Source organism: Camelus bactrianus, chromosome 18 (genome assembly GCF_048773025.1).
Source record: "Camelus bactrianus isolate YW-2024 breed Bactrian camel chromosome 18, ASM4877302v1, whole genome shotgun sequence".
Classification (NCBI taxonomy): Eukaryota; Metazoa; Chordata; class Mammalia; order Artiodactyla; family Camelidae; genus Camelus; species Camelus bactrianus.
The window spans coordinates 19,626,518-19,647,270 of record NC_133556.1 but is presented as its reverse complement, the minus strand read 5'-3'; the positions used below and the strand labels follow the sequence as shown (position 1 = coordinate 19,647,270).

Genomic DNA, 20,753 nt, shown 5'->3' with positions numbered 1-20,753 from the left:
TTCAAGATCCATGAGTGTTGTGTCCTGTATTATATTCCAGATATACCACATTTTGTTTTTCCATTCTCATGGACTTTTGGATTGTTTCCACTTTTTGGCTATTATGAATACTGCTACCATGAACGTCAGTGTACGTGTTTTTGTGTTGACATGTTTTCTTTTTTTTTTGAATAAACACTCTTATTATATAAGTTTCAGGTATATAGCAGTATAACTTAACATCTGGATACATTACTCAGTGATCACCAGACATATATTTTCTACTCCTAGAAACCTAGGAGTGGAATTGCAGGGTCATGTGGTAATTACATGTTTAACCAAGTTTTTCCATGGCTGCCGTACTACTTTACATTCCCACCATCAGTGTGTGAGGGTTTCCAGTATTCTACATTCTCACCAATGCTTATTTTCTGTTTAAATTTTTTTTTAATTTAGAAGTTATAGCCCTCTTGGTGGGTAAGTGTTTCTTACTGTGGTTTTGACTTAAATTTCCCTAATGTCTAATTATGTTGAGCATCCTTTCATGTGCTCTTTGGCCATTTGCATAATTTCTTTGGAGAAATGTCTGTAGATCTTTTTGCCCATTATTTTACTGGTTTGTCGTCTTGTCATTGCATGGTAAGGGTTCTTTCTATGTTCATAATATGAAATCCTTATCAGATATATAATTCAAAAATATTTTATTCCATTCTGTGACTTATCTTTTCACTTTCTTGACAGTGTCCTTGGATGCTCAGAAGTTTTTGACTTGATGAAGCCCAATTAGTCTATATTTTGTTTTGGTGTCTTATCTAAGAATGCATTGCTGAATCCAGGTTATGAAGATTTCCCTATGTTTTCTTCTAAGAGTTTATTTTTTCAGCTCTTTTGGTGTTTGATCTTTTTGAATTAATTTTTGTATATGGTGTGAGGTAAGAGTCCAGCTTTATTTTTTTGCCTATGCCTGTTACTGGGCCCTCTCCAGATTCTTGGACGGCAATACCATAGAAATTAATATTGCTCCCACAAAGTTCTTAGGCAAGCAAAGCTTTTTCTTAAAAGGATAGATTGTGCCCAAGGGAGAAGGTGGAAAAGAGTGCCAACTCCCTGAGAACTTTCAGGGAACAGGTTTTAAAGACAGTGTGAGGGAGAGGGCCACAGGGTGCCTGATCAGCTTGAGCTCAGTTCCCAGATTGGTTGACATCAGGGTGAAATTTCAAGTATCATCAGTCTTCTGGTTTCAACTGGTACGGAGTTTACACACTTGCAGTCAGCAGTTTTCATCTGGTAGGGGACTGCTTCCTACAAAAACAAATTGAGAATGTGTGTCAGGCCTTTTATGTATATCTTTCAGGGAACTGGGAGTTTGGTGATTCTGCTAGGTGGCAGATTTATGGTCCCACTTTTGTCCTTTAGAAACTATGTACATACATCAGTGGAACAGAGACAGAGTTTATCTTTTACTCCTGTGGGTCTCTGGGTATTGTCTCAGAGGCCCAAGTCTTTAGGTGCTTTGTTTTACTGGGCCTGTGAAGCCTGCTTGCTCAAGGCTGTTCCCTTGGTCCTTTTCCAAAATGACGGTCCTCTTGTCTTCCTGTCTCATGCCTACTTAGTTGTTTAAGCGCTGTTTGCTTAAAAGACCATTATTTTTTGTTGAAAATCAATTGACCATAGATGTATGGCTTTATTTCTAGATTCTCAGTTCTATTCCATTTGATTTATATATCTATGCTAATGTCAATACTGTACTGCTTTGATTACTGTCTCTTTGTAGAAAGTATTGAAAATCAGGAAATGTGAGACCTCAAATTTTGTTCTTCTTTTTTCAGTATTGTGTTGGCTATCCAGGGTTCCTTGCAATACCATATGAACTTTAGGAACAATGTGTTCATTTCTGCAAAAACAGTAGTTGGGAGTTGATTGACTCTATAGATAAATTTGGGGAGTATTGCCGTATTAACAATAATGAATTTTTCGTACACGTGGAATGTCTTCATTTATTTAGGTCTTCTTTAATTTCTCTTCCCCCCAGCTTTAGAGACGTATAATTGACAAATAAAATTGTAGTATATTTAAAGTGTACGACATGATGACCTGATACATGAATACATTGTGAAGGAATTCCCACATTCAAGTTCATTAACATATCAATCACCTCACAAGTTGCCCCTCTCCCTTTTTTTTTGGTAAGAACACTTACAATTTACTCTGTTAGCAAGTTGCAGTTATACAATACAATATTATCAACTATAGTCACCACATTTTAAAGTTTGTACTCTTTTGCCAACCTCTCTCCATCTCCCTCACCACTTAGCCCATGGTAATCTGGAGGTTGCATCGAATCTATAGATGGCTTTTGGTAGTACGCACATTTTAACAATAGCTTCTCTGATCCATGAACACAGGATAGCTTTTCATTTATTTGTTTCTGCTTTAAATTGAAGTATAGTCAATTTTCAATGTTGTGTTAGTTTCTGGTATACAGCATAGCGAATCAGTTACACACACATATTTTTTCATATTCCTTTTTACTATAGGTTACTATGGGATATTGAATATATTTCCCTGTGCCACACAGTAGCACCTTGTTGTTTATCTATTTTACATATTGTAGTTAGTATCTGCAAATCACAAACTCCCAATTTATCCCTTTCCCCCAGTAACCATAGTTTTGTTTTCTATGTCTGTGGTCTGTATTTGTTTTGTAAATAAGTTCATTTGTGTCATTTTTTAGATTCCACATATAAGTCGTATCATATGGCATTTTTCTTTCTCTTTCTGGCTTGCTTCACTTACTATGACAATCTCCATGTCCATCCATGCAGTTGCAAATGGCATTTTTAGTTCTGTGTTATGGCTGAGTAGTATTCTATTGTTTGTAGGTATACCACAACTTCTTTATCCAGTCATCTGTTGATGGACATCTGTCTTGGCTATTGTCAATAGTGCTGCTTTAAGTCATTTTGAGTTTATTTTTGTTTAGAGTGTGAGGGAATGTTCTAATTGCATTGATTTACATGTAGCTATCCAGGTTTCTCAACATCACTTGCTGAAGAGACTTTTTTCCACTGTATATTCTTGCCTCCTTTGTTGAAGATCAGTTGACTGTAGGCATGGGGGTTTGTCTCTGGGCTCTCTATTCTGTTCCACTGATCCACATGTCTGTTTTTGTGCCAATACCACTTTGTTTTGATACTGTAGCTTTATGGTATTGTCTGAAGTCTGGGAGGGTTATGCCTCCAGCTTCATTCTTTTTGTTCAGTATTGCTTTGGCAATTGTGGGTCTTTTGTGATTTGACTGTGAATGTTTAGACATAATTTTCTTTGGTCTATCTTGTTTGGGGTTTGCTCAGTTTCTTTTATCTGTTGGTTTGTGTCTACTGCCACATTTGGAAAATTTCAACCATTATTTCTTAAATATTTTTCAGCTTCACACTTTATCCTGTTGTCTAGGATTCTAATGAATTGTATGCTAGGTTTTATTTTTGTTATCCTACATATTTTTGAGGCTCTATTCATTTTTTTCAATCCTTCCTGTCCCATTTTCTTCATCTTCGATAATTTCTATTGATTTATCTTCAGGTTTAGTGGCTCTTCTATGTCATCTTCATTCCACTGTTGAGTTTATCCAGTGAATGTTTTATTTTGGTTACTTTGGGTTCTAAAATTTCCATTTGATTTTTCTTTGTATCTTTTATTTTTTTGTTGATACTTTCTATTTTAAATTTTATTTCAAGACTATGATTGGCCCGCTTGAGCATTTTAATAGCTGCTTTAAAGTTTTTTTTCGGATAATTGCAACATCTGTGCCATGACATCATTAATATCTATTGATTGTCTTTTCCTATGCAAGATGAGAGTTTGTGGCTTCTTGTAAGTTGAATAATTTGGGATTGTATTCTGGATATTTTGTGTATTAAACTGTGAGACTCTAGGTTCTGTTTAAGATTCTATGGAAAATGTCAGTACTTCAGTTTAGTAGGCAATTGACCTGGTTTTAGGATTGCCAGATTTAGCAAGTAAAATACAAAAAAACACCCAATTAAATGTGAATTTTAGATAAATTGTGAATAATGTTTTAGTATAAGTATGTCCCAAACAAAAAAATGTAATTTATCTGAAATTCAGATTTCACTAGCACCGTATATTTTATCTGGCAGCCTTTCTTGGTTAGGGTTAAGCCACAGGTTCCATCCCATCTCTGGAAGCTGTGGTTGCAACATCAGTTCAGTTTTTAAAGATTTTGCTGTTCTAGTTGGATCCTTCTGGGGCCTGGGAAGAGTCCGTCCACTCAGTAATCAAAGTGATTATCACGCTAACTAGGATCAGATCCACTTAGATAAAGATCAAGGCTCAGATCAAGGCTGTAGTCTCGTTCTTCTGTCTCCCCAGTACCTCCGGTTTCTCCAAGGCACTCTTTTTTCTTTGTCTTCTGGCCAGAAGTCACCCACTTCCTTGGTTGCCTGCCACTGAAATTGCAGAAGTACTTCAGTTCTGGTGTTGTTCCTTGCATTCCCTGGCTACTCTTTCTGGTTCACTCACTTGAAGGAAGTAGCACCTTTTAGCATTAATGAAATACACAGCACCTCTTTATCCCTCCTTGATTCTCTTAAAGTCAGTTCTGACTTTGACAGCCCAACGAGGCTGTTAAAAGTGATGCGCAGGAAGGAAATTCTGACACATATTGCAATACGGGTGAAACTTGAAGACGTATTATGCCTAGTGAAATAGGCCAGCCACAAAAGATTACTGTCACACAGATAAGTGTTTCCACTCATATGACGTACCTACAGTAGTCAAATTCCCAGATACAGAAAGTAGAATGGTGGCTGCCAGTGCCTGGGAGAGGAGGATATAGCGAGTTATTATTTAAGGAGTACAGAACTGGGCAGATGAAAAGGTTCTAGGGATGGAGGATAATGATGATTGCACAATAATGCGAATGTGATTGCTGCTACTGAATTGTACACTTAAAAATGGTTAAAATGGTAAGTTTTATGGTATGTATATTTTATCATAATTGAAATTGCATAGCCTTTCAGTACCCCCTCCATATTAGCAGATGACCCCAGGGGAAAAAATCTTATAAGGTAAGAACTATAATGTTTCTGATTTTTATGGGTGATAAGTAGCCATAGGTTAATTATTTTGCTCAGAATTACATGGCCTGTGAGAGAGTTAAGATTTGAATGCAGGAAGCCTTACTTCAGATCCCACATTTTTAATTACTGTGCCCTACTGTCCACACTGTGAGGAAAAAAATTCATGACTGTTTTGAATCCACCTAAAGGTTAGTATAGAATGTGGCACAGAGTAGGTATTAAATAAATACTAAGTATTCAGCATTATAATTTGTGAGAGTTTCTCTCAGAACCTATCAAAATAATGATTGATATTCTGCATTTACAGTTTACATCCTTCTTTGTGAAAATGGGACTGTGTCTTATTGATCTTTGCATCTCTCTTGCCTAATATGTTCATCCATATTAGAAGGTCATTGGATGTGAATGTAGTGAATTAATATAAAAACAGAAGCAGACAAGTACTTATTTCAAGTTTTTTTTTGTAGTTATCTTTCAAGATCAATGAAAGAATAGGGTAGAACAATGAGGTAATCCTACTTGACTAAAATTTAACATTTTGGCAGGTAACCTAAATTTTAAAAATCTTTACTTCCTTCTTAGATTTGAACTTCCATTCTTTGTGGTAAAATGGATTTGTTGTGGCTTAACCAATTTGCAGCCCTTCTCTGGAAAAATTTCATGTTAAAGGTAAGTGGAGGTATCTGTGAGAAATGGCAGTAAAGGTTAATGAAACTGAAAGGGGAAAAAATTTAATAGCTCCTTTATTTCATTTTTGTTTATGGGTATTTTGTTCCATGGCTGAGGATAGCATTCTAAATGTGAAGACTACCAACAGAGTAAATGAACAGAGTGAATAATGAAATGTGGAAAAGGGTGAAAAAGACAATCCAGAGAACCACTCATGTTGAGGAATGAAGCTGAATAATGTTTGTATTGTATACATGTATACACATAAGGGTATAAGTATACACACGTATGCACATACATATAATACAGTAAGGTTAATTAACACTATTTTGTTTCTCTTACAGAAGCGGAAGATAATTTCTTTATGTGTAGAAATCTTCATGACACTGATGTTCTCTGCGTTGATTTTGCTTCATCGCAGAGATTACAAAAAGGAATTTCTAGAGGCGATTCTTTTCCATCCTCTTCCCTTGAATAGGTTGCCTGCTTTCCTCACTGATGGGAGAAATAAGTATGAATTGGTTTATGTGCCTTCTGAAAGTGTTGCGGCAAAAACTATTACTGAGATGGTGCAAAAAGATTTGAACGCCAGCCTTGAAGGTTCGAAATTGTGATGTCTAAAATGTTTTTTATAGAATAATTATTAATTTGTTTTAGGAGAAGCATGTTTCAGTAACTTTCACAACTTGTGCATTAATGTCTTAAATATAACATTATGGACTTTGTCAAATAATATCAACATATTCTTTGTATAATCATAAACAAAATACAGTATTTAAAATTAGATGACTGAGTTATGTAATTCTAAATCTTCTTTGTCTCTGATTGTGCTTCTAAAACTAGGGTAAGTACCTGGTTGTGTGCCAAGGGGACACAAAGCCTCAGGGTGAATTTGGTAGTTTTTTCCTGGATGCATAAACTTTACTTGAGGTCACGAATTTTAAACATTTTATAAAAATATGACTTCAGTATAATATATAAGTGCATTTGAAAAGAAGATTAAACAATGTAGAATTACACCAAAAACATCCTTATCTCCTTACACTGTCCTTACTCTGCACCTAGTTTCTCTTCTTTGTCTCCCACAGTTAAAAACACTGTCAGAAATTTGATAAGAATCCTTCCAGTCTTGTCTCATGCTTTTACATACGTGTATATTATTTTCCTCATTTTAAGAGTGTTGTGAAGTGAGGAAAAGGTTGATAATACATATTTACTTTGCCATCTTAAAAAAACCATCTTTGAAAATGAAAATGTTATATTTATGTAACTTATTGCAAAATTCCCATGAATTTTAAAAATATAGTCTATGAATCTCCAAAGAACTTTAGTGCTTATGATGGGCTGATTTAAGTTACCTTTAAGGTATGTGTTTTTAAAAAACAGAGTAAAATGGGAAAAAAAATCACTGTTATTAAATATGAAACAACAACAAAAACAGTCTAAGGAAGTGTTCTAGGTCAGGGGTCAGCCTATTACAGTCTGCGAAGGTCAAATCTACCCCACAGTCTGTCTGGTATAAGAAGTAGAAGGTCATTGGATGTGAATGTAATGAATTAATAGAAACACAGAAGCAGACAAGTACTTATTTCAAGTTATTTTTTCGTAGTTATCTTTCAAGATCGCTGAAAGAGTGGAGTAGAACAATGAAATAATCCTTCTACTTGACTGTATGTGAAGTAGATGTGGACAGGCTGCTGTTTCTTATCTTTTGCTACTGTGGGTCTATCAGTGGAAAAGTATAAGAAGCATTGTCATTCTGTCATATTGAGGCCATCATGAGAGAGTGTGCCTGAAGACTAGAGTAGAGGTTTGATGGGTTGAAGGTCCAAGGTGGCATGGAAAACAAATGTCTTATTATAAAATCCTAATTTAGAGGGAATGCAGCTGAGAAACTTTCCTCCACTTGATTAGGTCTGATACTTTTTTTAGTTTCTGTTGAAGCAAACTTCTTAGCAAAATCATCCAGTGGCTATGAGAAGATAAGTGTAGGAGTCTTTATTTGGAAAACTCCCACATTCAGTTTTGTGTGTGTGTGTGTGTGTGTGTGTGTGTGTTGATTTTGATTGGGTAACTTTTAAAAAATTAAAAAAAATTTTTTTTTGTTGAGGTATAGTCAGTTTACAATGTTGTGTCAATTTCTGGTGTACAGCACAATGCTTTAGTCATACATGAATATACATATATTCATTTTCATATTCTTTTTCACTGTAAGCTACTACAAGATATTGAGTATAGTTCCCTGTGCTGTACAGTATAAACGTGTTTACCACATTCAGATTTTAGTGCTGTTCTGAAGAATTATAACTTAGAAGAAAAACTTGTTCACTGGAAGCTTTCAATCTATCATTTCAAGTTCAGATAGTATAGTATCTGAACAGTATACCATAGCATAGAGTAATGCAGTATAGTACAGTATATCCACTAGAATTATGGTAGTTTGTCATTAGAAACCTGGTGTTGGGTAAAACTCTGATGTTGGTATTTATAACTTGCTTTAATCAATACAGAGTGATTATTTCTGATAACCTTTGGCAAAAAATTCTTGAGGATTAAATAGTATTTTATCTTTAGCACTATGAACCAGAAGGACCCCCCTCACACACACATTTGACTTGGAACAATTTCAAACATATAGAGAAAATGCAAAAAATGCTACAAGTCACCAAGTAACAGTCGTCGCATTTGCTTTATCATTATCTCTCTTGCTCTGTCTCTCTCTCTCCATATATATATACACACATATATAAGTAATATGTATATATCAAACATGTAAGAATATATGTAACGTTACTGGATTTTTTTCTGAACTGTTGAGAATAAGTTGTATTCATGATGACAATTCACCTTCAAGCACTTAATGTATTTCCTTAGAATTAGGATATTCTCCAACAAAACCTTTGTAATTATCACACCCAGGAGTTTTTAAATTGATACAATGAAGTTATCTAATATGCAGTCAATATTTATATTTCCCTAGTTATCCTAATAAGGTTCTTTAGAGCTTTTTTCCTTTCTGTAATCCAGGATCCATCTAGAGATTTATAAATCTGCATTGGGTTTGGCAAACTTTTCTGTAAAGGGCCAGATAGTAAGTATTGAAGTTTTGTGGGCTATTAGGTTTCTATCAAATATTTTTTTTAAAAAGAATGCTTCAGAAATGTAAAAGACACTCATAGATTACAGACCTATATCAAACAGACTGTGGGGTAGATTTGACCTTCGCAGACTGTAATTGGCTGACCCCTGACCTAGAACACTTCATTAGACTGTTTTTGTTGTTGTTGTTTTGTATTTAATAACAATGATATTTTTTCCCATTTTACTCTGTTTTTTTAAAACACATGTTTGACTTTTTGAAATTCCCGATATAAGTGACATCATACAGTGCTTGTCTTTCTTTGACTTATCTGATAGCTTAGCATAATGTGCTCAAGGTCCATTCATGTTGTCACAAATTACAGGATATCCTCCTTTCTTATGGCTAAATAATATTCCATTGTGTATATGTACCACATAAAAATCCATTCATCTTTTGATAGGCATTTGGGCTGTTTCCATACCTTGGCTATTGTGAATGATACTATAATGATACACTATATATATGTGAGAGTGCACATATCTCATCATAATCCTGTTTTCATTTCCTTTGGGTGTATGTCCAGATGTGGAATTCCTGAATCATGTGATAGGTCTATTTTTGATATTTTGAGGACTGTCTATATTGTTTGTCATAGTGGTTGGACTAATTTCCATTCCCACCAACAATGTATAAAAATTCTCTTTTTACCCCAGCATCCCCAGCATGTATTGTCTCCTGTCTTTTTGATAATAGCCATTCCAGCAGTTATGAGGTAATATCTCAGTTCTTATTTGCATTTTCCTGATGATTAGTGATGTTGATCATCTTCTTAATGTGCCTGTTGGCCATTTTCACGTCCTCTTTGGAAAAATGTCTATTTAGTTCCTTTGCCCACCTTCTAACCATATTTTTTGTGATTTTATATATATATATTTATATATTTTGTCTATTAACCCCTTACCTGATATATGGTCTGCAAAATTTTTCTCCCATTCTGTAGGCTGTTTTTTCATTTTGTTAATTGTTTCTTTTACTGTGAAGACATTTTTGATTTAGATGTTGTCCCATTTGTTGATTTCTGCTAATGCTGTTTGCACTTTTGGTGTCACATCCAAAAAAAAAAAATTGTTGCCAAGACTGATACCACTCAGCTCTTCCCTAAATTTTCTTTAAGAGTTTTATGTTTAAGTCTTTGATTCATTTCTAGTTAATTTTTGTGAGCAGTATAAGACAGAGGTTCAGTTTCATTGTTCTGTGTGTTTCTCCAATTTTTCCAGCACCCTTTGTTGAAGAGACTATCCTTTCCCCATTGGGTGTTCTTGTCTCTCTTGTTGAATGTTAATTGGCTGTATATGCTGGGATTTAATTCTGGACTCTCTCTCTTTCTGTTCAGTTGGTCAATGTGTCTCTTTTGTGCCAGTACAGTACTATATAAAAAATAGTTTTTATTATTATGGCTTTGTAGTACACTTTAAAATCAGGACTTGTGATACCTTCAGCTTTTTTTTTTTCCATTTTTCAGGATTGCTTTGGCTACTTGGGGTCTTTTGTGGTTCCACAGAAATCTTAGGATTGTTTCTTCTATTTCTGTGAAGAATGCTTTTGATATTTTGATGGGGATTGCATTGAATCTGTGGATGGCTTTGGGTAGTGTGGCCATTTGAACAATATTTTTCTAATCCATGGACATGGGATGTCTTTCCATTTGTTTGTGTCTTCAGTTTCTTTCAGCAAACTCTTGTGATTTTCATTGTGTAGATATTTTACTTCCTTGGTTAAATTTACTTCTAAATATTTTGTTGTTTTTGATGTTATTGTGTTAGGATAGTTTTATTTATTTCTTTTTCCAATGCTTCATCATTAGTGTGAAGGAATGCAACTGATTTCTGTATGTTAATTTTGTATCTTGCCACTTTATAGAAATCATTGATTAATTCCAACAGTTTTTAAAATAATTCCCAGATTTTTTGTATATAAGATCATATCATCAGCAAATAGTGACAGTTTTACTTCTTCCTTTCTGATTTGGATTTTTTTTTTAATCTGTCTTAACCTAATTGCTCTAGCTAGGAATTCCAGTACTGTATTGAATAGGAATGGTGAGAATAGGCATCTTTTGTCTTGTTTAAATTTTTCTCCATTGAGTATAACTTAGTTCTGTCATAGATGACCTTTATTTTGTGGAGTTATGTTGCAAATTGGTATTAATTATTCTTTAAACATTGGTAGAATTCACCAGTGAAACTGTCTGGTCCTGAAGTTTCTGTGTTGGGAATTTTTTTGATTATCATTTCATTCACTTGATTTGTTATTGGTCTGTTCATGTTTTCTATTTCTTCCTGATTCAGTCTTGGTAGGTTATGTGTCTCTAGAAATGTATCCATTTATTCTAGATTATGTAATTTGTTGGAATATAATTGTTCACAGTAGTCTCTTATGATCCTTTGCATTTCTGCATTTTCAGATGTAACACTTCATCTTTTATTTCTGATTTTAGTTATTTGGGTCCTCTCTCTTCTTAGTCTAGCCAAGGGTTGTCAGTTTTGTTTACCTTTTTGAAAAACTAACTGTTAGTTTTGTTGATCATTTATATTGTTTTTCTGGTCTCTATTTCATTTATTCCTGCTCTGATCTTTATTATTTCCTTCCTTCTGTTCACTTTGGGCCTAATTTGTTTCTCTTTTTCCAGTTCCTTGAGTGTAAACTTTGGTTGTTTATTTGAAATATTTCTAATTTCTTAATATATGTATTTATTGCTATGAAATTTCCTCTCAGTACTACTTTTACTGCATCCCACAAAATTTGTTATGTTGTATTTTCATTTTTATTTGTTTCAAGATAATTTTTAATTTCTCTTTTGATTTCTTTTTTGACCCATTGGTTGTTTAGAAGTGTGTTGTTTAGTTTATATATATTTGTAGGTCTGCACACTTTCCTTTTGTTATTGATTTCTAATTTCATACCATGAAATTGTAGTCAGAGAAGATAGTTGGTATGATTTCAGTCTTACTACATTTGCTAAGATATGTTTTGTGGCCTACCATATTATCTATCCTGGAGAGTATTCTTTAGGCACTTAAGAAGAATGTGTATTTTGCTGTTGTTGGATGGAATATTCTGTAAATGTCTGTTAAGTTCATTTGTTCTGAGGTATTTTTCAATTCCAACATTTCCTTGTTGATTTTCTGTCTGAATGATCTATCCATTGCTGATAGCCCCTACTATTATTGTATTGTTGTCTATTTCTCCCTTAAGATCTGTTAGTATTTGCTTAATGTATTTAGGTGCTTGGGTGTTGGAAGTGTATGTATTTACAATTGTTGTGCCTTTTTAATGTATTGACCCCTTTATTATTATATAATGACCGTCTTTGTCTCTTATTACTCTTTTTGACTTGAAGTCTATTTTGTCTGATACAGGTATGGCTATGCTGCCTTCTTTTGGTTTCTGTTTGCTTGAAATATCATCTTACATTCTTTCACTTTGAGCCTGTATGTGTCTTTAGAGCTGAAGTAAATCTCTCTCTTTAATTGTATAAGGTTTAATTAATTCCCATTTGAATATTCATTTGACTTCATATTGTTTATGTACCAGACTGCTCTTTCTCTTCTACTCTGTATTCCTTTTTTTCTTTAGAAATAATTGTCATGCCAAACATTTATTTTCCTCCTTTGTGAATATTGAAAAAAGTATATTCAATTTTAAGTTAGAGGTATACGTATTATGAAATTTACTAATATTTAGTTTTTGAAGGAAACTTACATTTTACAATATAATTTATTACTTGATATTTGTCTTATATGAAGTCCCCGGGAATATTATTTTTATTCTTTATTCTTTTATACTTAGCCTATCTGTAACTGAGAGAATTGCATCTCAAAATAACAAAGTTCAATCTTGTAAGATAAAAGTTTTTTAATGAAAATTCATCACATTGTAATAGCTTTTTACAAAATAACAAAACCTGCACATTTATGGTTAATTAATCTATGACAAAGGAAGCAAGAATATACAATGGAGAAAAGACAGTCTCTTAAATAAGTGGTGCTGGGAATGTTGGACAGCTACATGTAAAAGAATGAAATTAGAACAGTCTCTAACACTACATACAAAAATAAACTCAAAATGAATTAAGACCTAAATGTAAGGTTGGATACTGTAAAACTCCTAATTAAAAACAGGCAGAACACTCTTTGACATAAATTGCAGCAGTTTTTCTGGGTTGGTTTCCTAGAGTAATGAAAACAAAAGCAAAATAAACAAATGGGACTTAATTAAATATAAAATCTTTTGCCCAGCAAAAGAAACCATATACAAAACAAAAAGACAACGTACAGAATGGAAGAAAATATTCGCAAAACATGTGACCAACAAGAGCTTAATTTCCAAAATAAACAGCTTATGCAACTCAACATCAGAAAAATCCCAAACAACCCAATCCAAAAAAAAAAAAAAGGGTAGAAGACCTAAATAGATATTTCTCCAAAGAATACATACAGATGCTCAACAGGCACATGAAAAGATGCTTAATATTGCTAATTATTAGAGAAATGCAGATCAAAACTACAATGAGGTATCACCTCACACAGGTTAGAATGATCATCATCAAAAAGTCTACAAGTAATGCTGGAGAGGGTGTAGAGAAAAGGGAACACTTCTGTGCTGTTGATGGGAGTGTAAATGGGTGCAGCCACTATGGAGAACAGTATGGAGTTTTCATAAAAAACTTAAAAATAGAGTTATAATATAACCCAGCAATTCCACTCCTGGGCATATATCTAGAAAAGATGAAAACTCTGTTTTGAAAAGATGCATGCATTCCAGTGTTCACAGCGACACTATTTACAATAGCCAAGGCATGGAAGCAACCTAAATGTCCATTGAAAGATAACTGAATAAAGATAGTTTTGGTATATATACAGTGGAATACTACTCAGAAATAAAAAGAATGAAATAATGCCATTTTTAGCAACATGGATGGACCTAGAGATTATCGTAATAAGTGAAGTAAATCAGACAAAGAAAGACAAATATCATAAAATATTACTTACATGTGGAATCTAAAAATATGATACAAATGAACCTATTTACAGATTTACCTGTTTACCCAAAGCAGACATAGATTCACAGACACAGAAAACAAGTTTATGATTAACAAAGGTGAGAAGGGAGGGAGGAATAAATTGGGACTTTGGGATTAACAGATACACACTATATATAAAATAGGTCAACAACAAGGACCTATTGTATAACACAGGGAGCTATAGTCAATATCTTGTAATAATCTAGAATGGAAAAGAATCTTAGAATATGTGTGTGTGTGTGTGTGTGTGTGTGTGTATATAAAACTGCTTAACTTTTCTGTATACCTGAAACATGGTAAATCAAATATACTTCAATAAAAAAAGATACTGTAAAATTCTTCCCAACTGCAATTTAAATTAGGAATAATGGTTTTTATATTACCATTTTTATCGTAAGTCAGTTGTATATTTTTATGAATGTATTTATGGGTTCTCTATTATGTTATATTGGTCTATTTATATGTACTGTGTCAATCTGATACTATCTTAATTATTATAGTTTATCATGTCTTGATAGCCTGTAAAAAGGAAATCTTCCCACCTTGCTCTTCACCTGTGTACTTCTGTATAAATTTTAGGATCAGACTAAATTTCTATAAAAATTCTGTTTGGGTTTCATTAGAATTGCATTGACTGTATATGTAAATTTTTACAGAAAAGGTAAATTTACAGTATGAATTTCTTTAAATTCTTGAACACAGTACATACTGTTTTAAAAATCTTATTTCTTTCAATGCATGTTTACATTTCCTGATAAAGAAGCTATCAAAAACTTTGATATCTTGTTGACATTAGAAATAATTTAATTCCTAATAGAAAACTCCAGTCATTTAAGTTACTTGTATATAGGTGATTATATGTGAATGGTTTTGTGAGAGTGTATTTCCAAATTTCATACAGATTCATTTATGAATGAAAAATGTGATTGAAAATGTAGTTTTATTTAACAACTTAAGGTTATTTTCTGAAATATCATACTTTCCACAGAAATAATTTTGTCACTTCTCATTTCTCATCTCATTTTTTTCTTTAAATCAAAACTTCAAAACACAATGAAAACTTCCCCCATCTCAGTTATTAATAGGCAGTTATTAATAACTGTTAGGCAGTTATTTTAATGATTAAATATTATTCCTAGTGTGATACAACTTTTATAATACAGAAGAATTTTTGTGTACCGTAAATATTCATTAGGACATCTGTGATATCAATGTTTGAGTAATAATGCTTTAAAATTTACAATATTATGACAGAATTGTGGTATTCCGTGGTACAGATAGGAAGATAGGAATAATCATTAGACATTTTGCATTTATATGAAGACTGACTTAGATTTTTTTTTCTACAGTTCGAGGCTTTTCTTCGGTAGAAGATTTTGAGAATTACGTTAAGTATGAAAAGAAGTCTTCTCGTGTGCTGGCTGCTGTTGTATTTGATCATGACTTCAAGAACAGTAAAGACAGATTGCCACTTAAGGTAAGAAAGTTTTATCCAAAGACCTTATAATTAAACTTTAAAGTTTCAGAGATTTAATGAGATATAGGTAACATCTCTATTTTTATAAATGGGAAAAATGATAACTTACCCAAGATCATAACTGCTAGTATATAACAGATCAGGGATTTGAATCCAGCTCCAGCTTATTTTAATACCTATGCTTTTAACCATTATGTTATACTGATGAGGAGAAAACTGTAACTTAAGGTCTTATATTCAGAAAATGAAATAATGGGAACTTTGGTAAGGATATTCACTTTGCCCATCTACCTGGCCAGGCAGATGCTTCTGGTCCTGAAAATTGTGGTGAAGAAAATAAGAATATAGTTAGATAAAAAAGATGGGTAGCAATATCCGTTACCTGCTTAAATACCTTCTTGAATGTCAGAGAGTGTATTATCTATAATACGATGTTTAAAATTTTTAATGTGTTGGTTTTAAATGTAATTACCGTTCTAACTTTGTATGTGAAGTCGAGTTTATAATAAAGCTGTTAGCAGATGAAAGCTAAGAAAAAAGAATACCCAGCCCACGTCTGAATGTCTTTTTGGCCGAGGCAGCTCTATTTCCTGAAACTATGAACTCTAGAGGGTGTTTCTCTGTCCTCTTGCTAGGACAACAAGCCTACAACTTGGTTTTGCTCTGCTGAATGCCTCCTTTTTTGCACTTTGTACCATGCGTTAATATATTGTTTTTACATATCCAAAGAGGTAATTGCTTTAACTTTGAGAATTCTTGGTGTGAATGGAATCTTCTGAAACGCCACTAATAACCCATTTGGATGTCCTTAAAACATTCGTTTGATTTTTCTTTTTTAAAGAAGGTACATATACTCTGACAGAGATTCCAACATGAAAGAATTCTTTCTTTTGAATGAATTGCTTAATTTCTCTTCTAATTCTCTAGTACCGCTCTTGGGCTCAGCCAGGGTTGCATCAAAATTAGGACATCTACAGACACTGAGGAAGACTCTGATAACATCCCCCGAAGAGAGTGTTTTGAACTTCGTAACTTGGTGTGTCTCTTTACCAGGTGTTATAGATGTGCTGCCCAGGGTTGAGGGGAACAATCAAACTATAGTATCTATGCATAGAGCCAGATACAGCATTTAGGGTGGAAGTGTTTGCCTGTAGAAGGAAAGAAAGATAAAGGAAAATCACTGGCAGGATAGTAGGTGTTCTTTCTCTCTGTCCTGTCCTCGCTTCACTCTTTTCACACGTGCCCACTTCCGGCTAATTACTGCCGCAAAAATACATACTGATGCTGATACAGGTTCATTGGTATTGATAGAGCGCCTGGCCCAAATATCAAATAACTTTGATGCAGTTACAAGCTTCATTTTTGTTGTTGATTCTCTGTATCTAGCATTTGGAATAAATTCCTGACAATTTTTTCACCCGGGTTATTTGCCCAGGTGCCTGTTTACTAAACTTTACCAAACAAAATTTCTTATTTCTGCTTTCTGACTTCATGGATAATGTAGTCATACTATACTGTCCTCTTGACCCCACCCCACGGCTCTTCTGTAGCTTAGTCGATTTTCCTGGGCGAGACTTAATCTGCCCACATAGGTACCACAGTCATCCAAGAACACTGAGAAGACCATGTTGCTGTGCTGTGTAAAAGACTTCAGGGGCATTCCATTAACTACACAGAAGTTCCTTTGCACAGAACACAGGGCCATCAGCAACCTGTTTTGTGAATATCCCTCCAGCCTCATTTTTTCCTCCTCTTTCTTTGAACTTTATGCTGTAACAATATTAAACTGGTAGTAGTTCTCTGCATGTACAGTGTTTAATCTTTTGCTTCTCTGCGTTTGATCACATTATTCTCTCTCTCTCTCTCTTTTTTTTGGGGATGTGTTCTCTGTCCCTCATTTTCTTAGTAGTTCTTACTGATTCTAGAGAAATCTTGCTGTGACGACCTATACAAAATCTCCTCTTCCCTCTTCTGTGCTCCCTTAACACCTTGTGAGTTCCCTGAGGTCAAGGATCATTTATTGAGAGTATTTAAGCATGCTGTAGCTACTTAAAACTTTGCTTTTAAATAACTGAATTATGTGAATGTTTTACCTAAACTTAGTGCACTTGCCTACTTTTTCTCACCTTACTGATTTCTCTGTTCTGCTTCTGTTGATCGTTGGCAACAGTAGTCTCTTGTTAAGCTACTCAGGTTCTACCATAAGTTACCCTGAAGTTGATTTAGCTCTCCAGATACAGTATATCATTACCTTCCCATTTAATACTTAAAACATTCAACATTCCACATTTAAATGTTGTTACCCCTTCTCTTACTGTATCTGGATTTTTTTCCTTATGTGTCATTCACTTTTTGAAGAGGGAGATACTTTGGCTTTACTATAATTGCCTAACATAATGGGAAGGGAAATTAATAGAACTTTTTGCATTTTCACCCAGTAGGCAGGTCAACTGTGGATGTAGAAAATACATTCATAATGATCAAAGAAGATACCACTATTGTGCGTTTGAAACTCAAAGGCAAAATGCCATGAAGATGAAAGAGGACACATAGAAATTTAGTCAATTTCAAATTATGACTGATTGTAGCATGTGAGTCTTGCTACTTGTCCCATGTGACAGTGACACTGTCATTTTCCATCATTTAAAATTCCATATTTCTTACTCTGTCCTCAAAACACAATTTTAAACTTTGCATTTATTTTCTTTTCACTGCTAGTATTTGCAGTTTAGTTTTCACTGGTTTAAAATGTTTGTTTTCTATTGTTCATTCTAGGTAAAATATTCTCTTCATTTTAGTGGTTTCAGCAATTATTTTTCAAAAGAATTGAGATGGAACACAGATCTTCTCTTTCCACAAATACCTCCTCCAGGAGTCAGGAACATGGATGAAGAAGGGGGAAATCCTGGTGAGCAGATCCTTAAGCATACTTATATTATTAGTTTGATTGTAAGCTAGGAGTCATATCAATGTGTGTGACTCATTCTTTTTCAACACGTGAGAAAGTTGTTTATTCATTAATTGTCATAATAAATTTTTTAAATTTATTTTTATTTTAAAGACAAACATATAGAAAACGTTATACATTTGAAAAAGATCTTTATATTACCTTAGATCATTTCCTGAACTTTATCAATGTATATCCATACATTTATATAGTCTTAATTGGTAAATGTTGGCTCTGCCGACTTAATAGATACACCTTCTGCATTGTCTGCATATGTATGGTTCTAAATTATTTTGGGGAGGAGTTGATGAGTATTTTTTAATTATGCAATCATAATTTTAAATTCTTTTTAAATTGTATAGATCAACTTGAAAGATAAAAAAATAAAGGATTTGAATTAACAGTCTTAAGAATGTGTCTTTAGTAAATTATTCAAGGGAAGACAAAAGCTATGTGCAATTTACCATTATGAATAAAAACTGGGAAATAGTAACAACAGTCTGTAATAAGTACATGGATAAGAATATAATAATATGTCAGTTTGACAGGCTACTGTGTAGTGATTAAAAATAATCATTATCAGGCCTGAAAATACAGAGCCATATATAGAGAATTATGAAAATACGTAGGAATTTATATAATGATTGGAATAACTGTCTGAAAATGAAAACAGTTAAAAGAGTGGTGGGATTGTGTAGTGTGTTGTCATCTTATCAAAAAACGTTTTGAATATTTCTCTAATCAAAAGTTAAAAAGGAGTCTGGCCTCTTTTAAAATTAATGTGCTGCATCCTAGCAAAAGCAATCCTAAGAGGGAAGTTCGCAGCGATACAGGCCTTCCTCAAAAAACAAGAACAATCTCAAATAACCTAACCTACCACCTCATAGAATTAGAAAAAGAAGAACAGACAAACAAAAAAAACACATAAAGTCAGCAAAAGGAAAGAAATAATAAAGATCAGGGAGGAAATAAATAAAATTACATAAAGCAATGTACCTTTTTCATGTAGTAGCTTAGTTTAGGGAAGATAGTAATGCAATTGCATGTTATTATCTGCTGGTGTTCCAAATTGCTGTAGGTTTTGTGAACTTGTTTTGTTCTATGAATTAAAAGCTTTGAATTACCTGAATTGCCTTCTTTGCTGGCCTGTCAGTTTCTTAATATACTGAACTTGACAATCTTTGTTTTCTCATTAGGGTACTACAATGAAGCCTTCCTTCTTGTGCAGCATGCTTTAGATAAAGCCATCATGGTGTACCATAATGATGGAGCTGCAGAAAAGCTGTTTGAAAATGCCACCATTTTTCTTAGAAAATTTCCATACCCTGCTAATTATCTTGATACATTTATGTTCACGTTTGTGTTTATCTTCCCTTTGATAGTTTTACTTATGTTTTCTCCAACTCAACTTACCCTTCTCAGGACCATTGTTATGGAAAAGGAAACCAGATTAAAGGTAACTTCATTTTCTTTGTGGCGTTTTGGGCCTGTGGAACAGATCTGTGTGCAGAATTGGACTATTTCTATATATTTGGCACTGGTGAATGGTTATACTGCAGTAGCAATATACAAATATAAATTGGATATAGAGTGTGCACTGTGTTATTTGTCAATTTTCTGATGTTTTATTTTTATCTAAATTCTTGATTTGGCTTATAGTTTTATTGACTTACCATTTGACAAGAATGTTATGGAGAGAGGTCATGTATTAAATGTCATGACTCCTCTTTGGAATAAAATGGACAGCATATGAGCTCTTGAATTAGATGACTTTAAGATACACTTCAATTCTAAGATTTGAGATGCTTTTCAATGTTAAGTCAAATCAAGGCCATATTATAAAGAGCAGGGGCTCTAAAGTCACAGAGAAAGCCATCAATTCATCCATATACCCATTAGTTGGATCAACATTTATCTATTAATTACCTGCTTTGTTCCAGGGAGTTTGATAGACCTTAGATTTAAATCCTGGCTCTGCCAGTTATTAACTCTGTGATCGTAGCCTGTTTCCTCATGTAAATTGAAGATAGTAATGGTAGATTTCTAGGGCTTTCAGTGGGGGTTAAATGAGATGTAATTTTTTTAAAGTCTCTAGGTCAGTCTCTGACCTATAGTAAACACTCCACGAATAGCAGTTAAAAAGAAGACATAATTCCTATTCACAAATTGTGAAAGGTTTAGCTGAGGATATATTAATAAACAGAGTTGCTTTTATAATACGATAAGCTCCCAGGGAGGTAGAAAAGGTTATTCGTGTAGTACTGAGGGGTTGATGCTTGATTTGAGCAATGGGGGTAACAGGTGTTCACTAGGTGGACAGCACTGAGAGATGGGCTTTGAAACCCTGTCTTATGGCTATCAGGGTTGCTTTCAGAAAAGGGACTCTGGAGAGGGCTATGGAGGGCAGGTAGATT

The 20,753-nt window shown here is 33.8% G+C and overlaps 1 protein-coding gene across 6 annotated transcripts in view; it reads left to right on the top strand.

Moving 5' to 3' along the window:
- The window catches only part of LOC105073770 (phospholipid-transporting ATPase ABCA3), a 118,858-nt gene that overhangs the window by 1,414 nt on the left and 96,691 nt on the right, over positions 1-20,753 (top strand). For 5 of the 6 annotated variants that reach the window (XR_012500335.1, XM_074346227.1, XM_074346226.1 and 2 more), the window contains exons 2-6: positions 5,664-5,750; positions 6,095-6,350; positions 15,265-15,392; positions 18,168-18,300; positions 19,536-19,795. Coding sequence is in view for 5 of the 6 variants with exons in the window: in XM_074346227.1 (XP_074202328.1) it covers positions 5,691-5,750; positions 6,095-6,350; positions 15,265-15,392; positions 18,168-18,300; positions 19,536-19,795 (837 nt within the window). In the remaining variant the exon portion in view is untranslated. Of the gene's footprint in view, positions 1-720; positions 912-5,663; positions 5,751-6,094; positions 6,351-15,264; positions 15,393-18,167; positions 18,301-19,535; positions 19,796-20,753 lie in introns of all 6 variants that reach the window. The other variant, XM_074346225.1, reaches the window with a different exon arrangement.